General features: G+C 34.8%; 2 protein-coding genes across 2 annotated transcripts in view; one reads left to right on the forward strand and one right to left on the reverse strand.

The window, feature by feature from the left end:
* Window positions 1-5,735, forward strand: part of SLC71A1 (solute carrier family 71 member 1) — a 39,198-nt gene extending 33,463 nt beyond the window's left edge. The window contains exons 9-12 of the mRNA XM_007449606.1: window positions 544-656; window positions 1,815-1,912; window positions 3,098-3,261; window positions 4,355-5,735. Coding sequence (XP_007449668.1) covers window positions 544-656; window positions 1,815-1,912; window positions 3,098-3,261; window positions 4,355-4,561 — 582 coding nt within the window. The 3' untranslated portion in view covers window positions 4,562-5,735. The remainder of the gene's footprint in view (window positions 1-543; window positions 657-1,814; window positions 1,913-3,097; window positions 3,262-4,354) is intronic.
* Window positions 5,736-6,992: 1,257 nt separating this feature from the next.
* Window positions 6,993-27,412, reverse strand: part of SASS6 (SAS-6 centriolar assembly protein) — a 59,793-nt gene continuing 39,373 nt past the window's right edge. The window contains exons 14-17 of the mRNA XM_007449607.1: window positions 26,048-26,176; window positions 9,896-9,990; window positions 8,034-8,128; window positions 6,993-7,929 (exon numbers count right to left, since the gene is read on the reverse strand). Coding sequence (XP_007449669.1) covers window positions 7,823-7,929; window positions 8,034-8,128; window positions 9,896-9,990; window positions 26,048-26,176 — 426 coding nt within the window. The 3' untranslated portion in view covers window positions 6,993-7,822. The remainder of the gene's footprint in view (window positions 7,930-8,033; window positions 8,129-9,895; window positions 9,991-26,047; window positions 26,177-27,412) is intronic.

Genomic DNA, 27,412 nt, shown 5'->3' on the forward strand with positions numbered 1-27,412 from the left:
CTACACGACTCCCAAGTCATACTTGTTAAACTGATCTACTGTTCATAAAAGCATCAGCAATAGGTTAATTTAGGTGAAGGATATGTGAGTAATTGTACTGTTTCAGCTTTATTTAGTCAGGAGAGTAAGTGTTTTGGATTAACTTGGACCTGTAAAAACTTTTTTAAAGCTATTACATAACAGGGATCTCTAAACCATGAGTTAGAACCTTTCAACCCTACTGTTTACAATTTCTGATTTTAAGTGGTCCTCAGTAGAAATGTACTGAACACGAAGTTCACCTTTTCTGTTTTCAGTTTTCTGACTTTTCCCCTGAATCTGGATCTGTGTCAGCAGAGGCACCTTTCATCTGCTTATATGACCTGGAGTAATGGTCTCAGATGTATTCAGGGCAATTGTTGCTGAAAAGCCAAAATGTAGAAAAGTGGTAATAGTCCTTTTATATTATAGATTGAAATAGGTCACCAAATAGCTTTTTTTCTTTTCAGTATTAAAAAGCTTATTCTATTCTAATAAGCCACTTTGATTTTTCCTATTTTCTAGACCATAGTCTTGAGTTTACTTATGAGGTCAATTGGAAATAAGAACACCATTTTATTGGGTCTGGGATTTCAAATATTACAGCTGGCATGGTATGGCTTCGGTTCAGAACCTTGGTAGGTACAAATATTTTAATTTTCTTAATTTTGGTGTTTGCCGTGTATTTTTCCCCAGCTTTATTGAGGTGTAACTGAGAAAACTTTTATATTTCTTAATTTGCTTCTCAATTAAGGCTTAGACTTTAATCTGTCTCTTAATATGCTTTTTTTTCTCTCAAAGTGTATATAACACAGGTTTCTCACTTGTGTATTTGTATACTCTATAGTGGCTTGAGGATAGCGGAGTGACATTTTGTATCTAAGCAACAGGTTGGGTTTTTGAATGAGATGGAGTTTTTCAATTTCTAATGAGCATTTAATCCAGTTTAGTTTGTCAGAAAAACACATGTAATCCCAAAGCAGCAAGGTTAGGAAAAAAAAGTTGAGTAACACCAGTGATCATTACTGATGGCAAACCAGAAGTCCAGTTGTTTTGGTTCCGGCTTTATGCTGGGAAATCTCTCTGCTTTTCTTGCCAGTCTGGTTTCCTGCAGGGAGGTGATGGTAATAGTGCTGCTGTCAGGTTGCGCATGCACACCTTTGTGCTCAGGTATTACAGGACTGAACTCCACAATGTGCAGTAGTGTTTCATTCAACTGAACACATCATCTCTGTTTGGACTTGGATATGAGTAAGCACCAAGAGTGTGTTTTGATGGATGTTTTATTTTTCTGTCTAGCCTTGCAAAAGAGGTGCTCACAATTTATCGAAAACATTTCTTTTAAACATCAAGCCAGTAGCACATTTAGATCAAATTAGTGATTTCTTCGCACTGAATCACAGGTCTCTGGGAACCCTGCCGTTCTACTAGCAAACGTTTGGAAACATTTAATGATGTTTCTTAACATTCTCTCCCCACCCGCCCAAGTCCTGCAGAAGTAATACGCAACACACTTCACAGTTTAGATGTGATATGTGATATCCCAATTCTACATTGAAACCCACAGCATTCTTGTGAATAAGTCGTCGTTTTTCTGCTTTCTAGAAGAGTAAACAGGGTTAGACTTTTAAGTGACTTGTCCAGTCACATAGGAAAGAAGGAAGAGCAAGTATAGTTCTTCTTCCTGTACCACAGCCATTTCTCTTACTTGATTTTAAGTATGTATTTTGACTTTGACAGGTACAATGGAGAATAATAATAACATACTATTTTTGTTTTGCTGCTTTTGATTGCAGGATGATGTGGGCTGCTGGGGCAGTGGCAGCCATGTCTAGCATTACCTTTCCAGCTGTCAGTGCACTTGTCTCACGAACTGCTGATGCTGATCAACAAGGTGAGTTGATAAGACCCAATGATAATTACTTAAAAATACAGAATATTCTAATCCTCTGTTCTGTCTCTTTCCTAAGTTCTGAAACATAAGCGTATCTTCAGGGTAGAGAATTTTAAATTGCTTTCATTGTACTCAATACTCTGTAATTGCTTTCATTGTAAAGAGGAAAAGCAGATTCTAGGGTATTATCCTTAGGTAGATAACCTTGTCTCTCACTGTGAATATGTGGCCCTGTCTGTTCTTTTGCTAGAAAATTTAGTGATGAAGGTTAGTCCCCTTATATTCACTAACCATTTATTTATTACATAAACAATATGCTATGATGTTCTAGACATCTCAGGGATACACGGATAACCCTTTCATTAACACTGTATGTTTGTCACCTAAAGACACACAGAAAATGTATTTTTATTCTTACACTTTTGTGGCAGGAACACTTAATTCTTAAAATACTAATAGGTGAAGAATAATTCTTTGAAAAGCCTGTTTATGTCAAAAGGAAAAACAGGGCTTCCCTGGTGGCGCAGTGGTTGAGAGTCCACCTGCCGATGCAGGGGACATAGGTTCATGCCCCGGTCCGGGAAGATCCCACATGCCGCGGAGAGGCTGGGCCCGTGAGCCATGGCTGCTCAGCCTGCGCATCCAGAGCCTGTGCTCCGCAACGGGAGAGGCCACAACAGTGAGAGGCCCACGTACCACAAAAAAAAAAAAAAAAAAGGAAAAACAGGGCCATTACAAAAGGGTGGCAGAGGTCACTTAGTTAGGAAAGGCCTGTGGCCAAATCAAGCTGCATTTTAAATTTGGGATAAGATCCCAGAGGTAAACAAAAATCAAACTATAAAAAGGGGCTATATTTGGGGTCTTAAGTAGCTGCTTGGGGACAGAATTTTTAACAGCTGTGCTTATGAACTCATGCTGATTTTGAGCCAACATTTTTTTTTTTAAAGGAAATACAGTGAAATACAGTGCTTTTGCTCCCTTGTTTCTACATTAGACCTGAGCTTACATTTGCATCAGATAGCTCACTATACTCTGTAGAGCTTCTAAGTAATTTTGATGCCACTGCAGTAAGCTGCTAGTGTCTGATAAAAGTTTTGCCTTTACAATAAGTGATTTCATGTTTGTATCGGTTCTAGGGTAGGAAAAAATAAGTGGTACACTAAATAACTTGTTTAAACAATTCAGGTGTCGTTCAAGGGATGATAACAGGAATTAGAGGATTATGCAATGGTCTGGGACCAGCCCTTTATGGATTCATTTTCTACATATTCCATGTGGAACTTAAAGAACTGCCAATGACAGGAACAGACTTGGGAACAAACACAAGCCCACAGCACCACTTTGAACAGGTAATTATAAAAATATAGTTTATTTGGCTGGATTGAAAGGTGATGTTTTTTGGTCACTAAAGCTTTTATTTGAGATTCTTAGATTGAATAAAAACACTTAAAACAAAGCCTAAGGGACTGTGTCCTCCTGTTTACGTACTTCTTTATAAAATTGGCTGTGTGTTCTTTTCTTCCCTGGATAATTAAAAAATTATTTATGTATTCTACTTTGTCTTAGTATAACTAGTGGCATAGGTAACAGCCATTTGTCTATACTACTGTTTGTCTTTCATCTGAGGCTTCTGGAATGTTAGAGGTTCCCTGTATGAGGTCTGCCTTCTGTAGAAGAGTCAGTTAGGTGCTGGTAAACATCTTTGTTCACTTGCTCGCTATACTCCCCTCCATACAACTGAAAACATTAACAGCGAAACACATTATTTTAGCCAGTACAAACAACTCATTAGTTCCCTTGTATTTAGCAGAGTTCTACACTAATCTTCTAACCAGTTAAGACTACTTTTAAATAAAAAAGAATGTTTGTCTGTTGGGCTCTACACAGGTAAAACTGGCAGTGCAAGTTTTTGCTAAGAATGAATGTGATTTGGGGCTAAAACACAGGTCTGTTTGATTCTTCTCATGGTAACGACATTAATCTGTGTTTTCCTTACTTTCAGTCACTAGAGAATATAGTTACCTTTTTAACAAAGAAAATGGTAATTGATTCTGCTACTGTAGTTAATATTATATGCTACTTGATTTTACTTGTGAGATCTCCCTGTTTTCCTCTTGAACTAACAAATTAAATGAAGGTTCATAGAATGTGTTCAGATTTTATGCTATAAATGACAATATATTTTTGCATGTATTTGTTTTCAAAAAATCTTTTGGCTGTTTCTTGGGTCAGCTGTTATCTCCCAGAATTTTACGTTGAGAGTGTGACAGTGTTTCTTTTCCCCTTGAAAAGGGAATGTTTTTTCTAACTGTGGCTTTAATGAAGAAAGAGAGGTCATTGGCTTCTAATTCACAGCAATCAGTTACTACTAAAAGATAAGCAATTTCTTGTTATGAACAAAGAAGTCTTTGCAAAAATCCTAATTCTCTTTTCCTTCCTCAGAATTCCATCATCCCTGGCCCCCCCTTCCTCTTTGGAGCCTGTTCAGTACTGCTGGCTCTGCTTGTTGCCTTGTTTATTCCGGAACATACCAATTTAAGCTTAAGGTCCAGCAGTTGGAGAAAGCACTGTGGCAGTCACAGCCATCCTCATAGTGCACAAGCGCCAGGAGAGGCCAAAGAACCTTTACTCCAGGACACAAATGTGTGACAACCGAAATCAGGAAGACTTTTCTATCAGCACCCAGGTCTTAGTTTTCACCTATAGTTCTGGACGTACATTCCATTTCCATCTACAGTGTACTTTAAGATTGTCTTAAGAAATGTATCTGCATGAACTCCGTGGGAACTAAAGAAAAGAACTGGACAGTTTTCCAAAGACGTTATAATTTCTTTTGAAAAGAAACCTTTTGTTTATTAGCACCAGTTTCTTGCCATTAAGCTTTTTGTTTTATTATACATCCTTTAATTAAAATTAAAAACTATATATGTAACTTCTTAGATACTAGCAATGTCTCTGCTACCATTTCCTTCAGGTGTTGAGCTTTAACTATTTATGCTGACTCGCAGTGAGACAGAGTAGGTAGTATAATGTGGAACTGTTCATTTTAACATTGTAAAATCGTGAGTCAGATTTTAATATTGTAAAATCTTGGGTCAAATAATTCAAAGCCTTAATGCAGATGCACTAAAGTAAAGAAATGGTAAATGAACTGTTTGTTTGCATTTAAAAAACAAAACTTTTAAGAAAACTATATTAAATCTGAATCATGTTTCAAGCTTGTTTGTAGTAATTTTATTTTAAACATTATTCACTACTGTTTTTGAACTGAGAAAATATCAGCCATTTAGAATTTAAATTGGGGTGTTTGGAGCCTGTAAATCTAAATGCTGGCTCGCATTTGTTCCCCAGCTACTTATACTATACCACTATTCTTTTAATGTTTGCATAATCATAAGAACCTCAACACTTGAATACATAATCTAAAAATTATATAGTAAAGCTGGTAGCCTTGAAAATGTCAATGTGATATCTATATGTAGATAAATATATATAGTGGCCTTTCAGGACTGTCACAGTAACACTTTATTTACAGAGCTAATGTTTGTCCTAAATTTTCAGGACCCTAGAAGAGAGCTTTATACAATTACTGATGTGAATTTCTCTAAAGTGTATATTTTTGTGTCCAGTTATATTATTTAAAAAAGTGTTACTTTGTAAAAAATTGTACATAAAGTATTGTATAGTTTACACTGTTTTCATCTTATGTGTGGTTACTGCTTAATGCTTTTTAAACTTGGAACATTCACTATGGTTAAATAAGGTCTTAAAAGAAATGTAAATATTCTGTTAATAAAATTAAATATTTTAATGATTTTTTTTTAAAGAAAGTCTTGATCTGTGATTCCCTTATGAGGCCTGTTTTGGCTTTGTTACTATATTTTTACAGTAACAAATCAAAGCATTATACCTTCTCCCTTTGAATCCATTTCATTTCCCTCAATAAAATACTGTTGTAGGAAGACAAAAGCAAAGAAATGAAAACTTAGTTCATAAATTAACTGTAAGTACTTAATTTTCTAAGCACAGGTGTTGTAAGTCAGTCCTATGTTTGTTTTTACATACTGTTTACATGTCAGATTCCCAAAATATTAATACTTTATTAACAAAGCTCACAGTTTACAGAAATACATTAAATGCAATATTTTGATTATTAACACATGTACAGCTGCACACAGCAAAACAATTTCAAATAAAAATTTAAGAGGTAGAGCAAATAATTAGCACACTCGAAAGTCTGTGTATATACATTTAATACGAAAAAGTCTTTAGCAAGTTTGATATCAAAATGATCTCTATATCTTTTGGGAATTCTCCCAGTTTTCCATGTGTGGATATGGAAAAGGATATCTATATTTAAAAAAAAGAGCTACCTGTATGTCATGTATCCTGTCCAAACCCTTGTCACAAAGTTTTATATTACATACTATTTACAGGAAAGATTCCAATATTGCCAGAAAGTTTCTTTCCAGATTATTAGTGCTTTCAAGTTATTATAACTGAGTATTCTTACTAATATAGTATATCTAAATGACAAAAATATATATATAAAAAGTGACTACCTAATAACTGTTATTAAATTTTTTAGTTTAAGACAGCTTGTGGTTACCAGCAGTTTCAAAAGTATCATAAGGAAAGACTCAATACTGTGGCTTCATAAAAAAATTAGCAAATAGTTTTTGTCTTACCATGGAAGCCAATAACATTAGTAGGTCATCAATATCCTGAAATGTCTCTCCTCCTCATCTGTGTAATAAGGTCCTTGAAAATATTTTTTTTAAGTATCACATGAGCATGAGCAATCTCTGCAAACAAAATGATTTAGAGTTTTCTTAAGAGAATGCTACTCTACTGGATGGTTGTCTGTAAGAAAACAAAATGCAACCCTGTGATCCTGGGTGAATTTTTTTAAATTACCTCATTTTTCCCAAGGAACAATACTTATTTGAAACTTTTAATTATAGGGAAAAGAAGAAAGTTGTAACTTCTAACATTATTCATTTTGCCTACTTTACTAATAAGCAAACATGAAAAAACCTATTTTGATATAAGCAAAATGAATATTCATGATGCTCTCAGTAAATATTTTGTGTAAGTACTAATTTTTAAAACAAATATTCCACTAATACAGATTTAACTGCATAACAAACAAAACTCCAAATGAAGGAGAAAAACTGGATGACTGTAGACTTCCAGGAAGCATTAAAATCCATAAACTCTGCACCTCAAATGACTAAAAGCACTTTGTACCTAATCTGGTCATGTAATTAGACTGTCCAAGATTTTCTGTACAATAAATTTATCAAAATTACTTAACAGACTTATTCAAAAGATAATTTAAAGGCTTCAAGGAAAATATTTACTTGCTATGAAGAATTTATTCATTTAAGGTAATTTCAGGACTTTTCCCTTTACTGTAAATATCAATAGTATATCTCAAGAGATAATTATTTTCCCTTAAAATTCTCAGGTGGCAAATTTAAAACTTTTATTGTACTAATGAAAGTGATAAAATGAATTGATAGCATTCTTTGGTTTCATACTAGTATATATATCTGAGCAGGTTTTAATTAACTGAGTTATTGAATATGATTAGAATGTCCCTTACAAGGATCAACTCTTTCCTTAGAACTTCTGAGAATTTCTAAGGATTAGTTTAATAAAATTCATACTATTATTCTACAAAACACCATGTTCCAAACTAAAAAGAATCTTCACCCATTCCCTAGTACAAATATGCCCCTCTAAACTGCATAAATGACAGCAGTACTTAAAGGATCCAAACAATCTAATACAGTAGCTCAAGTAAACTTTGAAACTTGCTTATTCAGAATTTGATCTGTGTTGTTTCTATATTAAAACCATGTTGAACTTCTAAAATTTCAATAAAAGTAAAAGATGACACTAGGATTAACTGTTTGGTAGCTGCCCAGGGAAATATGCTGAAGATGTAGAAGGGAGCACTACGGGTTTGGAAGATGTCTGTAATGCTCCTAAAGTGCCGTCTTTTTGATGGTCTGCAAATGAGGACAAAAAAAGATTATCTGCATTCACTTAAGTCTTTGTATAATACATTTAATTAAACCACAGTGTACAATCCATTTCAGAAATGTCTTCTCACCTGGATTATTAAATAGATTTTGGTTAAGCCCACGTAAAGGAATGCTGTCTTCCCTTTTCTTCAGATATTTGGATTCCAGCCCTAAATTTTCACCACTTGAAAGGAAAATAGTAATTATTTACTTATTTTAACAAAGTCTTACTTTCTCTTCAGTAAAGTTTGAATGTTTAATCTATATACATACATATACTATGTATATAATAATATAAGTTATATTTATAGCTTTGTTCAAAACAAATCCCATTTTTCACTGGGTTCTTAAGCAAATAATTTATCTATTCATAAGCCAAAGTATACTTCTTCCCAGTAAAGAGTCAGTTATCTTTTTCCTTTGACCAAAAGCTCCTCAAAATTTTGTTATGCTTCAAAGTTGTCATTATTAAACATTAATACACATTGTACAATAATGAATTCTGGTCAGATGAATATAAATATGAAATTTTGAAAAAACAAAGGAGGGGATATTTCTGTAGTTGTATTTTTCCTCTTTCAACCACGATATTCCTTCTTTCTAAATCTGTCTAGTATTAACAGTTTCTATATTAGTACACCTGCAAGAGGAAGTTCACGGCTCTTGCAAAACAGTGACATTTTATCTTTAAAATTAAATGATGGTCTTTTCCCAATTTTCAGAAAAGAATTAAGTGGCTGAATAGGTGTTTTTTCCAATTTTAAATTTTTTCTTTAACCTTTGCCACTTGTTACTAGCTGACAACAAAACAAACCTAGAATTCTAAACAAAAATCTCAAAATAGCTGAACAGTCCCAATTTTATGGACACATGATTATGTTTGATTTTGTACCACAAATATGATCTGTAAGTAAAATTGTTCTTAGTGTGTATGATGGAGTTAAACATATAAACATCATGGTGTTCTACCATTAATATGAATTCTAGGTGCTCTGCCACTAACAAATATGAGCTTAAATATAACACGCACGTACATTTCAGGACTTCAAAGAATTCTCACTTTTAAAAAACAGAGGCTCATAAACATTAACTATTTTAATACTCATCTTGGTACTAATTTTAGAGGAGCCAATGAGTGAAGAGAGCTGGAATAAGAAGCCTCTTTGAGCCTTGACAGTAAATTTTTAGTTTGCAATATACTGGGGATGGTGATAGCTCATGATAATGAGTGCCAGCAGACAGGCCTTAAGGCGATTACATTTTAAGTAAATAAAGGTACAATAAGAAAACAGTATTACAAACAAAGACTACCCAGAGAGACAAGTTTGCATCTATAAGTTGTTGACTCTAGCTACAACTCACTGATTCAGCAAACTTCAGTACATAAAACCTGCTTAAGATTTAAAAAAATAGGCAAAGAATCTCTGAGTAGGCAAAAGAGAAGTCACAAATTGGCACTAAAGCTTATTTATGTTAGCTTGGCTAGGGGGCAACCTCACAAACCCTTTTATCTACCCCAGAATTCTAACAGTTTAACCAGCTGATTTCTCAGTTTACTTTACACTGAAAGCAATTACTCAGAAAAACAAAGAGCTTCTAGAGACAGACACAGCCATACAGGAAAACAAAAGCAAAACAGCCAACTCTGAGGAATTTAAAACATTTCTATCTATTTGCCCGAGAATATGTGAAAGGGTGTTCTTCAGTTATGTAGGAAAATCCCTTTTACAAAATTAAATTTTACTATATGTCTATCCTACAGTTTTAAAAAATATGAGAAACCTCTTTCCTATAGCTAAAAGGGACTAAGTCAAATCCCACTGATCAGCAACTTAAAACGTTACATAAATAAGTGGTCGTAATAGCTTTCAAACACTGATAAAAACTCCCTTTCAAAATTACAAACATTAAAAAAAAAATTACAAACATTAAATTTATGTCAAGAGCTTACTTTTCCTTATCAGTTGAGCAAGGCATACTAACAGTTGTTCCTGATTGAACATCTAGTGATGTACTTGGTTTTGTAAACTGCAAGTTAAACTGCACCTGTAAAGAGGGAAAACAGGTAACTGAATTAGTGAGAACTGAGACAGTTCTATATGGAGATAGGTGGTTAAATTTTTTCTCTGATGAATATAGACCACAGAAGTTCAACCTATATTTTATAACACAAGCACATTTTATTGAGATTTAATTTAAAAATCCTATTTCTCCTTGACAAAAAAGTTCCTATCATATCAGCAAGATGAACAGCACAAATTATCTTAATTATTTTGAAACAAAAACATGAACACTAATACATTTAAATGTTATTGATGCTAAAAGTAACCAAATACCACGATGATGCATTTACCTCATGCATTCTGAGAATTCTTCCCTTTTCACGAACTTAAAGCCTGTCATATTTAAGGATTCTAAATGAGTGCTAGGAATTTGAATACTGAAATACTCAAAAGTAATCCAAGAATCTATACAAAAGTCCAAACTAAAATATCAAGCATATAGTATGTAGTAGTTTATTTAAAGTAATAATGACTATGACTGAGGGGGTTTCATACCAGGAATGGGTTCTATGTTAGGAAGTCTATAAATGTAAGTCACCATACTAATAAATCAAAGAAAAAAGGTATGATGACTCACATAAAGAAAAAAAAAAGAAAAAAAGAAAGAAAAAGGCATGAGAAGATAAGAAATATCCATTTTTGGTAAAAAAAAAATCATAATAAAATAGGGAGAGATACTAGCTTAATAGGATAAAACTATAAATGAGAAAGGTATATGCTGCTGTCCTTGGCTATCAGGGTTCAATATTCTAAAGATATCAGATCACATTAAATACAAACAGGATTTTTAAAAAGTGAGATAAGCTGATTTTCATATTCCTTATAGAAAAATAAACATGCAAGAGTAAAGAAAATTTAGAGTATATTAATACATAATATAGTTTCCAGCCACCAATAATTAGAAAACCAGACAAAATAAACAAAAAGAATGGTCCCAAAAACTGAACTGGTAGTGCAGAACTGTAATCTCTAAGAAAAATGTGATCCCTACAACTGATCCAGCTTTTCAATTAGAGGCACTTCCTGACTATAGGTACAGAGAAAGAACATAATTGCTAAATGGAGAAGATTAAAATCAGTTCAGGGAGGATGAGGTGCCTGGAGGCTGTAAGGCAGAATTCTGAAGAAAAGGGAGCTATAAAGAGAACAAGCCCCAGAAATCTACACACGAATCCCCTTGAGTTTTTGCTGAGTACTAGGAACATGCATAGGGTAAAACTCCACAATGCTGGGCAAATAAAAATGGGAGTTTCAAGCTGAACAATATCCAAGGTTCATAATCATGGAGACAAAGTGGACAGTCCTTGGTAATCATTTAGGGCATGCTGTGGGGAGCTTCGTAACAGGGCTGAACTATCCCTTGAGTAAAAGCTACTTTAAATGCATCCTAGTAAAGCTAAAGGAAAAAAGAGAAAAACAAAACAACTCAAAAAGGACCAAGGGATCCACAAGTAACTTAAATAACTGCCACCCTTTAAAGGAAGATAACAAAATCCAGATAATCAACAATGTAACATTAACAATGTTCCACATCCTATCAGAAATTATTAGAGGACTTCCCTGGTAGTCCAGTGGTCAAGAATCTGCCTTCCAATGCAGGGGATGCGGGTTTGATCCCTGGTCGGGGAACTAAGATCTCATGCCATGGGGCAACTAAGCCCATGTGCCACAACTACTGAACCCACGCACCTCAATTAGAGAGCCCGCGCACCGCAACGAAAAGCCCTCGCTCTGTGGAGCCCCTGCACCGCAACAAAGATCCCGCGTGCCACAATTAAGACCCGAAGCAGCCAAAAATAAATAAATAAAATATCTTTAAAAATTATTAGAAATGACAAGTAGGAAAACATGAGTCATACCAAGAAAAATCACTCAACAGAAACAGATCCAGAGATGATACAAATTATAGAATAAGGATGCACATGTTAAAACAATTATAACTAGGAACAAGGATGTAATGGAAATTAAAAGTATGAGAAAAATGGAAGATATAAAAAAAGAATGAAATGGAACTTCTAGAGATGATAAATATCTAAAATGAAAAGTTCTCACTGGACAGAATTAACAGCAAATTAAACAATGCAGAAGAAAAGATTAGTAAACTTTAAGAAAGCATTAGAATCTAATATATATACAATGAAGCAAATAAATGAACAGACTCAATGGGACAATATCATGTGATCAACCATGAGTAACTGTAATACTAAAAGGAAATAATAAAAAAAGTGAAGAGGGACTTCCCTGGTGGCGCAGTGGTTAAGAATCCACCTGCCAATGCAGGGGACATGGGTTCAAGCCCTGGTCCAGGAAGATCCCACATGCTGCGGAGCAATGAAGCCTGTGCGCCACAACTACTGAGCCTGTGCTCTAGAGCCCGCGAGCCACAATTACTGAGACTGCTCTCTAGAGCCTGTAAGCCACAACTACTGAGCCTGTGTGCCACAACTACTGAAGCCCGTGCACCTAGAGCCTGTGCTCAACAAGAGAAGCCACCACAATGAGAAGCCTGCACACTGCAACAAATAGTCCCCGCTCACCACAACTAGAGAAAGTCCATGCGCAGCAACGAAGACCCAACACAGCAATAAATAAATAAATAAGTAAGTAAATAAATAAATAAATAACAGTTTTAAAAAATAAAAAAGTGAAGAAATAATGGCCAGGCCAAAACTGTTCAATCCAGGCAACTATGGAATGATGGCTTCAAAATGCTGAAAGGAAAAAAGAAACTTGTCAACCTAGAATTCTAAATGCAGAGAAAATAAATTCAAAATAAAAATGTTATGAGACATTATAGACATGCACTATAAGAAGTGTTAAAGAGTTGCACTGTAAGAAATCTTCATTACAGGAGAAAGGAAAATGATACCAGATGAAAATGTAGATCTACATAAAGGAATAGAGTTGTGTAAATACTAAGTATATGGGTAAAAGGACTTTTTCCTCTCTGTTTAATTTATTTAAAAGATATCTAATTGTTTAAAACAAAAGTGGGATTTATAACAAATGCAGAAGTAAAACTTTGACAGTAGTTAGCAGGACAGGAATGAGGAAATGGAATTACTGTAGGGTTCTTACATTATATGGAAAGCAGTATAAAATTTTGAAGACAGATTATGATAAGGTGAAGATGTATACTGTAAACTCTAAAGCAAACAAAAATTAAAGTCAGTAAGTAGAGACAAAATAGAATGCAAAATAAAATCAGCAATTAATTGAAAAGTCAGGATTAAAGTAGAAAAGAGGGACAAAGAACAGATGGGATATATAGAATACAAACAGCAAGATGATAAAACATATGACTATATACATTAAATTTTAAATTGTTAAAGACAATGTCAGAATGGATGAAAATATAAGAGTCAGGTATAGAATATCTAAAAGAAATCCAGTTTAAATATAAAGACACAGATTGGTAAAAGTAAAAGGAAAGAAAGTGATACATCATGTAAACACTAAGAAAGCCAGAGTACAATATTAATATCAAGGTATAGTCTTCTTTCTGTTCTGAGAAATGAAAAAACAAATTCCTAAGGGTCAAAGAGAGTGAGGAAAACCCCCCTTCTTTCACAGTTGTCTTCTGCCCCAACCCTCAGGCAATTCAGTGGAAACAGAAGCTACAGGGGTAGTAATGATGATAACAGCAATGGCCAAGCGGGCACCTAAAACTCTGAAAGAGGGGAATCGCACCCTCTGACCAGAAGTGCTGTGGTCTCACAAGCATGATACAAATTCTCATTATGTTTTTTCTCTCTCTGTCCTCCCAATGTTTGGCACCAGACACAGACACAATTGCAGGAACTGTGTCTTAGACCAAGGGAATTTAGGTCCATGATTTCTAGCCAGTTTTCAGGAAGAAGGACTCAGGGATTCTGAAATCTGGGGGAAAATCAAAGAGAGAAAGGAACTCAAGAAAGAGATCCTATAAAAGCTGTATATGAACTACTGGGTTCTATTCTAAGCTGGACATGCAAGATCTGACCATAGTCACCAAACCAAAGGCTCTGAGAACTGAACTATGGAGTAAACCACCACCCAGGTCACAGAACAGGCACTAGATGGTGCACACACAGACAGATCCAAATAACACGGGCAAACTCTTTAAGGACTGAACTGACAGAAACCACAGCCTACAAACGGTAAGTCAGAATTTGCAATTTGAACATAACAAAACTATTTGCTACAAAAAACAATTTTTTTAATTAAAAAAATTTTTTTAATTCACATTCTCCTTAGGATTTAAACAAGATCTAGAGTCTCATAACATTCAATACTGGATCCAGACAGAATCCAAAATCACTCAAAAAAGAACCTGTAAAATCTAACTAATCTGCAAGGCAAAAAACAAGCCAACAGATTTTAACTCCAAGATGGCAAAGATAATGGAATTATCAGAAAGGCAGTTAAAAGTATCTATTATGACCATGTTCTAAGAAGTAAAAGTGAATACTCTTGAAATAAATGTAAAGAAAAATTCTCAGCAAAAAAAAATAGGACATGTAAAAAAGAAACAAATGGAAATTTAAGAACTGAAAAAATTCACTGGATGGACTCTATAGCATTAAACTGTAAGATCAATCAATAGAAATTATTATATCTGAAAAACAGAGAAAAAAGAAAGGAAGAAGAGAGCCTCACAGACCTGTGGGAAAACATACATGGTCTAACATTCATGTTGCCTGAGTCCCAGAAGGACGGGGGAAGAGTGTAGGGCAGAAAACATTTTTAAGAAATAATGGTTGTTGGGCTTCCCTGGTGGCGCAGTGGTTGAGAGTCCACCTGCCGATGCAGGGGACACGGGTTCGTGACCCAGTCTGGGAAGATCCCACATGCCGTGGAGCGGCTGGGCCCGTGAGCCATGGCCGCTGAGCCTGCGTGTCCAGAGCCTGTGCTCTGCAACAGGAGAGGCCACAACAGTGAGAGGCCCGCGTACCGCAAAAAAAAAAAAAAGAAAAGAAATAATGGTTGAATACTTCCAAAATTTGGTAAAAGTTATCAACTTAGATATTCAAGAAACCTAGCAAATCCCAAAAAGGATACAAATAAATTCATGCCTAGACACATCATCAGACTCCTGAAAACTAAAGGAAAAGAATAAATCTTGAAAGCAGCCTGAGAAAAAGGATGCATTATATATAGTTGAACAACAGTTGGAATTTACTGCTGATTTCTCATCAGAAATCATGGAAGTCTGAGGGAAGTAGAATATTTTTAAAGTGCTTAAGGAAAAAAAACTATAAATACATTATTCTATGTCCAGAGAAAATATCATTCAGGAATGAAGTTGAAAGAAGCGTGCTTCCAAGATGAAGAAAAACAAAGAAACTTCTTTGCCAGAAAACCTCCTCTAAAACAAAAGCTAAATAATATTCTATTATTCAGGAAAGTGATATCATGGAAAATATGGAATACCAGGAATAAAGGAAGAGCAACAGAAATGGTAAACAGGGATAAATATAATGGACCATGCTTCTCCTCTCAAGTGTTTTATACATATGTATGTTGGTTAATAGCAAAAGTTACAGCACTGTCTGATAGTTTCCAATGTATAGCTGTAATACATATGACATACCAAAACAAAGGGGTAAAGGTAAAGGGGCTATACACGGTAGTAAGGTATTTATATTCCACTTGAAGTGGTAAAATATTAATTCTATACATACTGTGAAAAGCTAACTATGTTTATTATGATGCCTGGAGCAACCACTAAAAAAAAAAGTGTGTACAAAGAGATATAATAAAAAACACACCAGGAGAACTAAAAAGGAATATTTTTAAAATGTGCAAAAAATCCAAAAATGAATTCAAGAAAGGGGAAACAAAGGAATGAAAAATAGAGGGACAAACTAAATATGCCCTTTACCTGAAAACCATTTTAAATAGGATATACACAAGTTTAAAGAAAAAGGTTGGAAAAAGATACTCCATGGAAACACCACTCGAAAGAAAACCTGAGTAGCTATATTCATATCGAACAAAGTAGACTTCAGAGCATGAAAAATTACCAAAAATGAAAGAGGAAATTACATAATGATCAAAGGGTCAAGCAACCAGGAGGACATAACAATTATAAAGGTGTATGCACCAAACAAAAGAGCTTCAAAATACATGAGGCAAAAAATGATAGAATTAAATGGAAAACTGATAGAAATGGAAACACCCATAATAATAATTGGAGATATCCAATACTGGAGATACTCCTCTCTCAGTTAACTAATACAAAGTCAACAAGGATATAGAAAAACTGAACAAAATCCACCAACTGAATCTGACTAACATTTAGATCAGTGAAGTTTATCCCAAGAATGCAACGTTTATACAATATTTGAAAATCAACACATCTATTAACTGATAAGAGAAAATCACACAATAATATCAATGCATTAAAAAGCCACTAGTAATGAGTTTAACAAATGAGTAGAGCAAGTTTTCAGGATACAAGGTCAATATACAAAAATCAATTACATTTGTATACAGCATCAATGAATATTCTGAGAAATTAATAAAACAATTACATTCACAATAGCATCAAGTGAGTAAAATACTTAGGGATAAACTTAATAAAAGAAATGCAGAATCTGACATTGAAAACTGTAAAACACTGATGAGAGAAATTAAAGGATACTTAAATAAATGGAGAGGCATATTAACATTCATGGATCTAAAAACAAAATGTCAAAATGACATTTCTTCCAAAATTGATCTATAAATTCTATATATCCTATCAAAATTCAAGCAGGCTATTTTGTAGAAGTTGACAAGCTGAATCCAAACATTTATATGGACATATAAAGTATCTAAAATAATAAAACAAGTTTGAAAAAGAAGAGAGTTGGTGGATTTATACTACTCAATTTCAAAACAATATTATTAAGTCACAGTATCATGACAGTGTGATATTGGCACAAGAACAGACAATCAATGAAACAGAATTAGGAGTCCAGAAATTCTTACATTTATGGTCAAATGATTTGCCTAAATCAACAGTCTTTAACAACTGTTACTGAGAGAACTGGATATCCACATGCCAAAACAAAACAAAAAAACCCAAGACCCTTACCTCATTCCATACATAAAACTCATACTATACATAAAAAGTAACTCACAATGGATCACAGATCTTATTTTCCACCTGTGGTTGCACAGAGTTCTTAGATACGACTCCAAAAGCATGATCAACTAAAGAAAAAAATTTGATAAACTGGACTTCATCAAATTAAAAACTTTTTGTTCTTCAAAAGAGAAAATAAAAGAGAAGCCACAGACTGGAAGAAATATCTGCAAACATTTATCTGATAAAGGACTTGTATCCAGAATATTTAAAGAACTCGTAACTCAAGAGATACAACCTAATTTTAAAACAGGCAAAAGATTCAAATAGATATTTCACCAAAGCAGATATACTGATGTCAAACACACACATAAAAAACTGCTCTCAACGTCATTAGCTTTTAGGGAAATGCATGCTAAAATCACAAGATACTTCTACACATCTACTAGAATGCCTGAAATTAAACAACTGACCATATCAAGTGTTGATAAGCATACAGAACTTGAACTCTCAGACTGCTAGTGGTAAATGGCACAACCACTTTGGAAAACTGTGGTAGGTTCTTAAAAATCAAATATATATTGACAGCCAATCCATTCCTAGGTACTCACCCCAGAGAAATACAAAGACTTGTACCCAAATGTTCATAGCTTTATTTGTGATACCCAAAAGCTGAAAATGACCCGAATGTTCATCAATTGATGAATATATGGATAAGCAAGTTGTGGTATACCCATACAACGAAATACTACTGAGCAATTAAAAGAATGAACTACTGATACACACTACCACCTGGAAAAAGCACAAAAAAATCATGCTGAGTGAAAGCAGACATAATGTATTACTCTATTCATCTGAAATGCAGAAAGGCAAATTTATAGACAGAAAGCAGATCAGTAGTTGCCTAGGGCTGGCGGCAAGAGTGTGGATTGGCTTCCCTGGTGGCGCAGTGGTTGGGAGTCCGCCTGCCGATGCAGGGGACATGGGTTCGTACCCCGGTCCAGGAGGGTCCCACATGCCGCAGAGCAGCTGGGCCTGTGAGCCGTGGCCGTTGCGCAGCCAGAGGCTGTGCTCCGCAGCAGGAGAGGCCACAACAGTGAGAGGCCCGCATACCACAAAAAAAAAAAAAAAAAAGAGTGTGGATTAACTGCAAAAAAGCACTAAGGAACATTTTGGGGAAATGTAAATGCTCAAAACTAGACCATCATGATGGCTTCACAACTCTATAAGCTGACTGAAATTACTGAACTGTAGACTTAAGCATGGGAGGATTGCATGTATGAACTATAATAAAGTTTTAAATTTTTTCAAAAGGCACCTTAAAAAGAGTAAAAAGATAATCCCCAAATTGGGAAATAACAGTTAACATATAAAACTAATAGCAGACCAGTGAATGTTCAGAATATATAAAGAACACTTATGATGTCATCTTACAGGGGTTAAACATCCCAAACAGAAAATGAATAAAAGAAATAAAGAGAAATTATACAGAAGAGTAAACATAATCCATAGATACATAAAAAGATGTTTCTCACTTAATAATCAGGGAAATACTGATTAACATCAGTCACTAGATAGGCAAAATGCCTTTGATCCAGTTCCTTTTAAGAATTTGTCCTACTGGGCTTCCCTGGTGGCGCAGTGGTTGAGAGTCCGCCTGCCGATGCAGGGGACACGGGTTCGTGCCCCGGTCCAGGAAGATCCCACATGCCACGGAGCGGCTGGGCCCGTGAGCCATGGCCGCTGAGCCTGCGGGTCCGGAGCCTGTGCTCTGCAATGGGAGAGGCCACAACAGTGAGAGGCCCGCATACCGCAAAAAAAAAAAAAAAAAAAGAATTTGTCCTACAGTAAATACATACGCACCCAACATAGGTACACCTCAATACATAAGGCAAATGCTAACAGCCATAAATGGGGAAATCAACAATAACAATAACAGTGGGGGACTTTAACACCACACTTACACCAACAGATAGATCAGCAAGACGGAAAATTAATAAGGAAACACAAGCCTTAAATGACACATTACAACAGATAGACTTAATGGATATTTATAGGACATTCCATCCGAAAGCAGCAGAATACACTTTCTTCTCAAGTGCACATGGAACATTCTTCAGGATAGATCACATCATGGGTCACAAATCAAGCCTCGGTAAATTTAAGAAAACTGAAATCATATCAAGCATGTTTTCCGACCACAACGCTATGAAATTAGATATCAATTATAGGGAAAAAACACAAATACATGGAGGCTAAACAATACATTACTGAATAATCAATGGATCACTGAAAAAATCAAAGAGGAAATCAAAATATACCTAGAGACAAATGACAATGAAAACATGACAATCCAAAACCTATGGGACGCAGCAAAAGCAGTTCTAAGAGGGAAGTTTATAGCAATATATCCTACCTCAAGAAACAAGAAACATCTCAAATAAACAACCTATCCTTACACCTAAAGCGACTAGAGAAGAACAAACAAAACCCAAAGTTAGTAGGAGGAGAGAAATCACAAAGGTCAGAGTAGAAATAAATGAAATAGAGACAAAGAAAACAATAGCAAAGATTAATGAAACTAAAAGCTGGTTATTTGAGAAGAAAAACAAAATTGATAAACCAGACTCATCAAGAAAAAAAGGGAAAAAAAGGGAGAGGATCCAAATCAATAAAATTAGAAATGAAAAGGGAGAAGTTGCAATGGACACCACAGAAATACAAAGGATCATAAGAGATTACTACAAGCAACTACACGCCAATAAAATGTATAACCTAGAAGAAATGGACAAATTCTTAGAAAGATACAACCTTCTAAGTCTGAAACAGGAAGAAACAGAAAATATGAATAGACCAATCGCAAGTAGTGAAATTGAAACTGTGATTAAAAATCTTCCAACAAACAAACATCCATGGCCAGATGGCTTCACAGGTGATTTCTATCAAACATTTAGGGAAGAGTAAACACCTACCCTCCTAAAACTCTTCCAAAAAATTGGGGAGGAAGGAACACTCCCAAGCTCATTCTACGAGGCCATCCATCACCCTGATACCAAAACCAGACAAAGACATCACACACAAAAAATTACAGGCCAATATCACTGATGAACACAGACACAAAAATCCTCAACAAAATACTAGCAAACTGAATCCAACAACACAGTAAAAGGATCATACACCATGATCAAGTGGGATTTATCCCAGGGATGCAAGGATTCTTCAATATACACAAATCAATGTGATACACCATATTAACAAATTGAAGAATAAAAACCATATGATCATCTCAATAGATGCAGAAAAAGCTTTTGACAAAATTCAACACCCACTTATGATAAAAACTCCCCAGGAAGCAGGCTTAGAGGGAACCTACCTCAACATAATAAAGGCCATATACAGCAAACCCACAGCAAATATCATTCTCAATGGTGAAAAACTGAAAGCATCTCCTCTAAGATCAGGAACAAGACAAGGATATCCACTCTCACCACTATTATTCAACATAGTTTTGGAAGTTTTAGCCACAGCAATCAGAGAAGAAAAAGAAATAAAAGGAATCCATACTGGAAAACAAAGAGGTAAAACTGTCACCGTTTGCAAATGACATGATACTATACCTAGAAAATCCTAAAGATGCTACCAGAAAACAACTAGAGCTAATCAATGAATTTGATAAAGTTGCAGGATACAAAATTAATGCAAAGAAATCTCTTGCATTCCTATACACTAACAACGAAAGATCAGAAAGAGAGATTAAGGAAACAATCCCATCAAAAAGAATAAAACACCTAGGAATCAACATGTAAGGAGCCAAAGACCTATACTCAGAAAACTATAAGAAACTGATGAAAGAAATCAAAGATGACACAAACAGATGGAGAAATATAACATGTTCTTGGATTGGAAGAATCAATATTGTGAAAATGACTATATTACCCACAGCAACGTACAGACTCAATGCAATCTCTATCAAATTACCAAGGGCATTTTTCAAATAAAAAATTTGAACAAAAAATTTTACAATTTGTATGGAAATACAAAAGACCCCAAACAGCCACAGCAATCTTGAGAAAGAACAGAGCTGGAGGAATCAGGCTCCCCGACTTCAGACTATACTCTGAAGCTACAGTCATCAAACAGTATAGTACTGGCCCAAAAAGAGAAATATAGATCCACGGAACAGAGATAAACCCATGCACTTAGGGCCACCTAACCTATGACAAAGGAGGCAAGAATATACAATGGAGAAAAGAGAGTCTCTTCAATAAATGGTGCTGGGAAAACTGGACAGCTACATGTAGAAGAATGAAATTAGAACACTCCCTAACACCACACACAAAATTAAACTCAAAATGGATTAAGGACCTAAATATAAGACTGGATACTATAAAAGTCTTAGAGGAAAATATAGGTAGAACACTCCTTAACATCAATCACAGCAAAATCTTTTTTGATCCACTACCTAGAGTAATGGAAATAAAAGCAAAAATAAACAAATGGGACCTAATGAAACTTAAAAGCTTTTGCACGGCAAAGAAAGCCATAAACAAAACGAAAAGACAACCCACAGAATGGGAGAAAATACTTGCAAAGCCAACTGACAAGGGGCTAATTTCCAAAGTACACAAACAGCTCATGCAGCTCAATATCAAAAACAGAAACAACCCAATCCAAACAATGGGCAGAAGACCTAAACAGACATTTCTCCAAAGAAGACATACAGATGGCCAACAAACACTTGAAAAGATGCTCAACATCACTAATTATTAGAGAAATGCAAATCAAAACTACGAGGTATCACCTCATACTGGTCAGAATGGCCATCATCAAAAAATCTACAAACAATAAATGCTGGAGAAGGTGTGGAGAAAAAGGAACCCTCCAACACTGTTGGTGGGAATGTAAATTGGTACAGCCACTATGGAGAACGGTATGGAGGTTCGTTAAAAAACTAAAAATAGAGCTACCATATGACCCAGCAATTCCACTTCTAGGCATATAACCAGAGAAAACCAGAATTCAAAAGGATGCATGCACCCCAATGTTCACTGCAGCACTATTTACAATAGCCAGGACATGGAAGCAACCTAAATGTCCACTGATAGAGGAATGGATAAAGATGTGGAACATATATACAATGGAATATTAGTCAGCCATAAAAACGAAATTGTGCCATTTGCAGAGACATGGACTGATGTAGAGAATGTCATACAGAGTGAAGTAAGTCAGAAAGAGAAGAACAAATATCGTATAATATCCCTTATATGTGGAATCTAGAAAAATGGTACAGATGAGCTTATTTGCAAAGCAGAAAGAATCACAGATGTAGAGAACAAACTTATGGTTACCAAGCGGGGAAGAGGGGGTGGGATGAACTGGGAGATTGCGATTGACACATATGTACTCTTATGTATAAAACAGATAACTAATGAGAACCTACTGTATAGCACAGGGTACTCTGCTCAATGCTCTGTAGTGACCTAAATGGGAAGGAAATCTAAAAAACAAGTGGATATATGTATACGTACAAGTGATTTACTTTGCTGCACAGCAGAAACTAACACAGCGTTGTAAAGCAAATATACTCCAATAAAAATTAATTAAAAAAAAAAAGAATTTATCCTACAAATCTATTTGTACAAAGACACAAAGAAGTACATACAAAGATAACTACTGAAACATGTATGACTACCTAGATTGAAAACAACTTAATCATCCATTAACAGAGCACTATTAAATTATCGTACATCCATATACTGGAATACTTCTAAGTTATTAAAAACAAACAAGCAAGGAAAAACTTACATTCTAATACATGAAAATGGACCTGTACCATGATAATACTGTTAAACGGAAAAAGGAAGATATAGAACAGTGGGCATGTACTATTTATGCTTATCTATACCAACACTCATGTATACAAACATACATATACATGTATCCTTACATATATTTTAAGTATTTTTCGAATATATCACAAAAAACTCCCAGGATTTTTTCTCTGAGGAGGAGACTAGGGACCACAGGAGGTACATTTAGACAATACATCCTCTTAAATATCTGGGAGCTTCCCATGCTCATATATTTTAATCTATTTTTTAAATAGTTAATACAAAAGAAATAAAAATTAATTTAGAACCATCTGTGGAATGAGATGGTTAATCAAACTGAGAAATGCTATCTCTAGATAAAATCTGTCTCTGAATAAACACTGTGGGCTAAACACTATCAAAAATTAATTAATCTGATCTCAGTTCCTTTCTTACTGCAGAAAATCCCTCACCTACTGCATAATCTCCAGGATGAAATCTGATCATGTTTGACTGTGAATTTATGCCACACAAAAAGAATCAGAATCAGATATTCTAAAGTTTTTAAGAGATTCTGTCACAAGTACTTTCTTTGACATCAAATAACATCTCTTTAATAACAGGTTAGTCTGAAAGATACTACAGTTTACCATCATAATGTGTTTTACGACAAACTGTACTTTGTCTTGTTCATTGTTATATCTCTTGCAACTAGAACAATGTCTAGCCATAGCAGACATTCATTAAATATATACCAAATGAATGAATCCTTAGAGATTACTGTCTTCAAAAATAAAAGTGAAGAAACAACTTATTTTGTCTATTTTGCTTTAAAAGTATCAAGTGATCTATTTGTCAGCATGGCACAATCTTTTAAAATACTCCTATGTATTTCCTTCAGCATGATTTTGTTTCTTTCTTTTTTGTTTTCAGTACGCGGGCCTCTCACCTCTGTGGCCTCTCTCCTGTTGCGGAGCACAGGCTCCGGACGCGCAGGCCCAGCGGCCATGGCTCACGGGCCCAGACGCTCTGTGGAATGTGGGATCTTCCCGGACCGGGGCACAAACCCATGTCCCCTGCATCAGCAGGCGGACTCTCAAACACTGTGCCACCAGGGAAGCCTTTTTGTTTCTTAATTTAACTCATGTTATTCTACATCCTCACAGTTAAACAACTACTTTAATGTACTAAATCTTGACAGTAACATTTTAAGAAATTAGGTATATCACAGATTCAATGTCATTAAATAATTTAATTTTTTTTTTTTACCACAACTAAAAGGAACATGTTTTAATCGCCATAGCTGCTAGCACAAGACTACCTAGATTAGTGGTCTCCATAGCAGGCAGTGATTACAACCGCCCATTGGGGTATGAGAAGAAAATCTTTTAACTTTGATTTATACACATTTTTTAATCTCATTCTTTAATTTCTATTTTGGAATACATTTTACTATTAATAATAACAGATAACATTAATGAAGCAATTATGTACCAGGAACTATTCTAAGCAAATGCAGCAGCTCACTTTAATACTCACAATAATCCAGTAAGATAGATAAAAGTATTGCTCCACTTTACAAATGGAGAAACTGAAACACAACAGTTGGATATTGTTTTTTGTTTGTTACTGGCTTGCCCAACTTCATACTGACAGAGGCAGGATTTAAACTCTAACAACAGATTCCATGTTTTTAACCATTATAATTGAGTAGTATATGCATTCAATTCACAAATAAATAAATATTCATGTATCAGAGATTCAAACTCAAAGTGTTTTGTTAGTATTAGGGTTTTTTGGTTGTTGTTATCAACAACATATCAAAAGAAGATGGAGATCAATAATATAGGAGACACTGAAAGTCTTGAGTCAGTATTTAAGAACAGGATTGTTAGAATGATACCTCTGATTCCAGAAGAGCTATAAGAAAGGTAATCTTATAAGTCATATTTAGTCCTACCAACTAAGCAATTATCTGTAGTAGTTCCTGTCCTCATTTTGGACATTATATATATTCCTGGAAAGCTGTTTAAAATAAAAAAGCAATTGTGAATTTGATAATAATTCTCAAGAAAAAACTGTTATCAAGACATAAGCACACTTGAGCATACTGATATTTATTTTAAAACAACAGTATTCCTTTGATTACACATATCTAATTTTCAATAAGCAATATAAGAAAAGCCAATTAAATGCAACTAAATACTCTTTACATAATAACATTCTAAGCATAAAAACTCAGGCTTAATTCTCATTTCACTAAGAATTCTCAATAGCTCCAAATAGTAATTAATAAGGTTATGGTTAAAAGGAAGTACATGCCTAAGCAACAAAGCAAACTTATTTTTAGGGCAGCCCAAAACTAATTTGAGAAAGAGTTTATAACAGCAGTTTCAGAGTCCTCAATTCTACATTTTATAAAATATTCTTTTCAAAAATGTTTGTCCCCATGATTTAGGAGAAAATCAATTTGGACCTGAAGTTAGGAATGAAAACAGAATCAGTGGCTCATCTGGGTGGATTAAATTACAGTGAAAATAGAATTATAATACATGTGAAAATAGTGTATATATCTAAGACAGTAATAACAATGAGGAAAAACTCAAGTGAGCAGTGAAAAGCCTTCGCAAATAAATCAAGGTTTGGAGGGATTGCTAAGCATGTGCTATTTGAGATAATGTTGCCAAAATTACATTTTACAATTTGTTATAACCCTGCCCATCAGACCCTTAAATTCTGACAATGGGATCCAAAATGTCACCACAGCTAATATGCCAGCAGTATGAAGTCAGTAATCCTAGATAAGTTTGAGAGTTATAGAAGATATAAGTAGAAGAATGAATAAAAATGGAGGCTGAACAGGAATAAAAAATGTTTAAACATACTGATACCTAGGTTACTATAAATTATAGTAACTCAAAAAAAATCATATAATGTAGATAATATTTCCTGTAAGCATATACACTATTCAGAAATATATTCATCTACTCTGTTATAAAGCAGAAACGAACACCATTGTAAAGCAATTACACCCCAATAAAGATGTTAAAAAAAAAAAGAAATATATTCATCTAATACATCACCTAATACACTTAGCAACTCATCAAAGAATAAATTAATTTTTTAAATTAAAAAATAAATTGCTATTTTTTTTTTAAAAAGGTATTAGAATTGGCTACCTTTGGTCCTGAAACTGGGTGGATGGTATTTCTGGCAGCTATAGGATGAGGAAAGGTATTCTGGAATGCAAATGCAGAGGAGACAGGATAACCAATCCCACAAGTTGGGTAAGTCAGTCTACTATCAACCTAAAAATAAAAGCATAAAAAAGGTTAAGGATAAGAAATTAGTTCTAAATGGTATTTGGTGATCCAGGAGGCATTAGCATCTGTTATAATAACTAACAGTTAAGGACACTATCCCAGAAGCCGATTTTGTTTATCATGACACTACAAAACTCTGCTTCATTATATAACATACCATGAGGCTGGAATACCTTTGGCCCAGAGGGCTTTTCAGAGTGGCTTTGCAAGCTTAGACAAAACAAAACCACTGGACCTGCCTTTGAACTGAAGTAAAACAAAGACCTCTGAACCATCTTGGTTCCCTCGAGGCCTCAAATTACTGAAAAGGGGGTTGAGGGGTAGTCATAGATCAAAAGGCCAATAAGGGATAAAATAAAAATAATTTTCTGCCAGATTGAGTAAAAACAGTATTTGTGTTCTTAGAAATAATTTGCTCTGCCACTAATTTTCAATATAGTGACACCACCATTAACGAACATCATGAAAAGTTTGTTTTTACAAGAGGACAATTACAACACAAATCTTAATAAGCACTCATGTACAAAAGTGGCTGTATGACAAAAATACCTTTTACACAGTCATTGAGGTTAAGCCTGTCAAGTTTTTTCAAGTTTTTAATTCAGTACCAGGCACTTCACTCTGCACCTTTTCCCAAATTAGCACAAATCCTTTCCCTTTAAACATCAAGTACTATCTCATTTACTAGAGTAGATTAAAAATCCTATTATGGATTTGCATTTTAAATCCTCTGCCAATGCCCTCCAAAGACCACCAGAAACATATCTAGAGGTGTACACACTCTTTGCAACAAGGAAGACTGCACACCACGTGGAACCTAGTAAGAGAGGTGTCTCGGGAGGACAGTGTTAAAAGGGAGTTATTTATTGGACTTAGTCATGTGTTAGGTGAGTTAAGGAACAGTTTAAGAACACAGGGCTTTGCTGTGGACTGGATGCTATCAAGAAACGGGGATAACTATATGACTGGGTATCTGAATAAATCTTATCTAATAAGGCAGGATGAATGTATTAAGGCTGAAGCTATAATTAGTAATGAGCAGCAGTCACTCACTTTAGCCAGGATAGAAGGATACTTGCCCATTTTTGTGGTTTGGCAATGTCATATTCTTGTCTGTATTCAGACATGATTATGAAGTGGTCTTGTTTTTGTCTTGATCCATCACAGTCAGAGAGTGGCCTTGCCTGATGCTGATACTCTGTGAAATTGTTTATGTTCAGC

The sequence above is a fragment of the Lipotes vexillifer genome, unplaced genomic scaffold (assembly GCF_000442215.2).
Source record: "Lipotes vexillifer unplaced genomic scaffold, Lipotes_vexillifer_v1.1 scaffold445, whole genome shotgun sequence".
NCBI lineage: Eukaryota > Metazoa > Chordata > Mammalia > Artiodactyla > Lipotidae > Lipotes > Lipotes vexillifer.